The 1,210-nt window shown below is 46.0% G+C and overlaps 1 protein-coding gene across 1 annotated transcript; it reads right to left on the bottom strand.

The window, feature by feature from the left end:
- Positions 1 to 507: 507 nt before the first annotated feature.
- LOC145110953 (uncharacterized) lies at positions 508 to 981 on the bottom strand. Its single transcript, XM_079047265.1, has one exon. The coding sequence runs from the start codon at positions 979 to 981 to the stop codon at positions 508 to 510; it is 474 nt and encodes a 157-aa protein (XP_078903391.1).
- Positions 982 to 1,210: the final 229 nt, after the last annotated feature.

Raw genomic sequence — 1,210 nt, 5'->3', positions numbered from 1 at the left:
AACGTTGGTCAACAGCTCACGCGGACGCGACTGCGAGTACACGCGGCCCGCGTGAATAAGCCCCTAGCTATTCTGATTTCCCTTTCACGACACGCGATCGACTCCTGCCCACAAACGGTCCGTTTTAATAAACACACGGACAAGCCTCCGATGACACGCGGTCCGCGTGAATTGGACTGGAGCTCTTCTGTTTTCGGATGATGGACGCGGTCGCTTTGAGGGACTATACGCGGTCCGTTTGAATATACACGCGGACAGGACCTTAAGTACATGCGGACCGCGTGTATTGGCTTGCCATTTTCCCAAATTTTTTTGCTCTTTGACCAATACGAACATCGGGTCCTCAAATCTAACATTCTTTTACCGCAAGAAGGAAGAAGAATAGATGTTAAATGCAAAAATGGATCATCTACGACATTTATTCGGAACTAGGAAAGACGAAAACTTTTAGTTTTCCAAAAATGCCCCTCTTTAACGTCTTTGGTGAGACGTGCTTCCCTCTTGATTTCAGTACACCGGGGCATCCAATTGGATGACATCTATGACATTTGCGTTAAAACCTTCATAGAAAGGTTTCAATCGATGCCCATTGACTTTAAAGATTTGCCCCGTTTCTTCGCTCTGAATTTCTACCGCCCCATGGTCAAAGGTCTTTATCACAACAAAAGGTCCAATCCATCTTGACCTTAGCTTGCCTGGAAATAACTTCAATCGTGAATGGTATAGTAAGACCCTATGCCCCGGTTCAAAATGCTTCCGGGTGATGGACTTGTCGTGGAAGAGCTTCGTCTTCTCCTTATAAATCCTTGTGTTTTCATAGGAGTCGTTTCTCAATTCTTCCAGCTCTTGGAGTTGAAGCTTCCTATGTCTCCCCGCCTCATCAATATTGTAATTACATTGCTTGACCGCCCAAAATGCACGGTGCTCCAATTCGACGGGAAGATGACACGGCTTTCCAAAAACCAACCTAAACGGGGACATTCCTATCAGGGTCTTGTACGCGGTCCGATAGGCCCACAAGGCATCATTAAGCCTTGAACTCCAGTCTTTTCTTGAGGGATTCACTGTTTTCTCAAGTATACTCTTCACTTCACGATTCGAAACCTCCGCTTGACCGTTCGTTTGAGGTGATAGGCTGTTGAAACACGGTGGGTCACGTTGTACTTCTTCAATAAAGCCTCCATCATCTTGTTACAAAAATACGTCCCTC

This window comes from Lactuca virosa, chromosome 5 (assembly GCF_052849685.1).
Source record: "Lactuca virosa cultivar CGN04683 chromosome 5, Lactuca_virosa_CGN04683_v6, whole genome shotgun sequence".
In the NCBI taxonomy this organism is placed as follows: Eukaryota; Viridiplantae; Streptophyta; class Magnoliopsida; order Asterales; family Asteraceae; genus Lactuca; species Lactuca virosa.
Note: the sequence above shows the minus strand (reverse complement) of the source record. Positions and strands in the feature narration are given on the sequence as shown.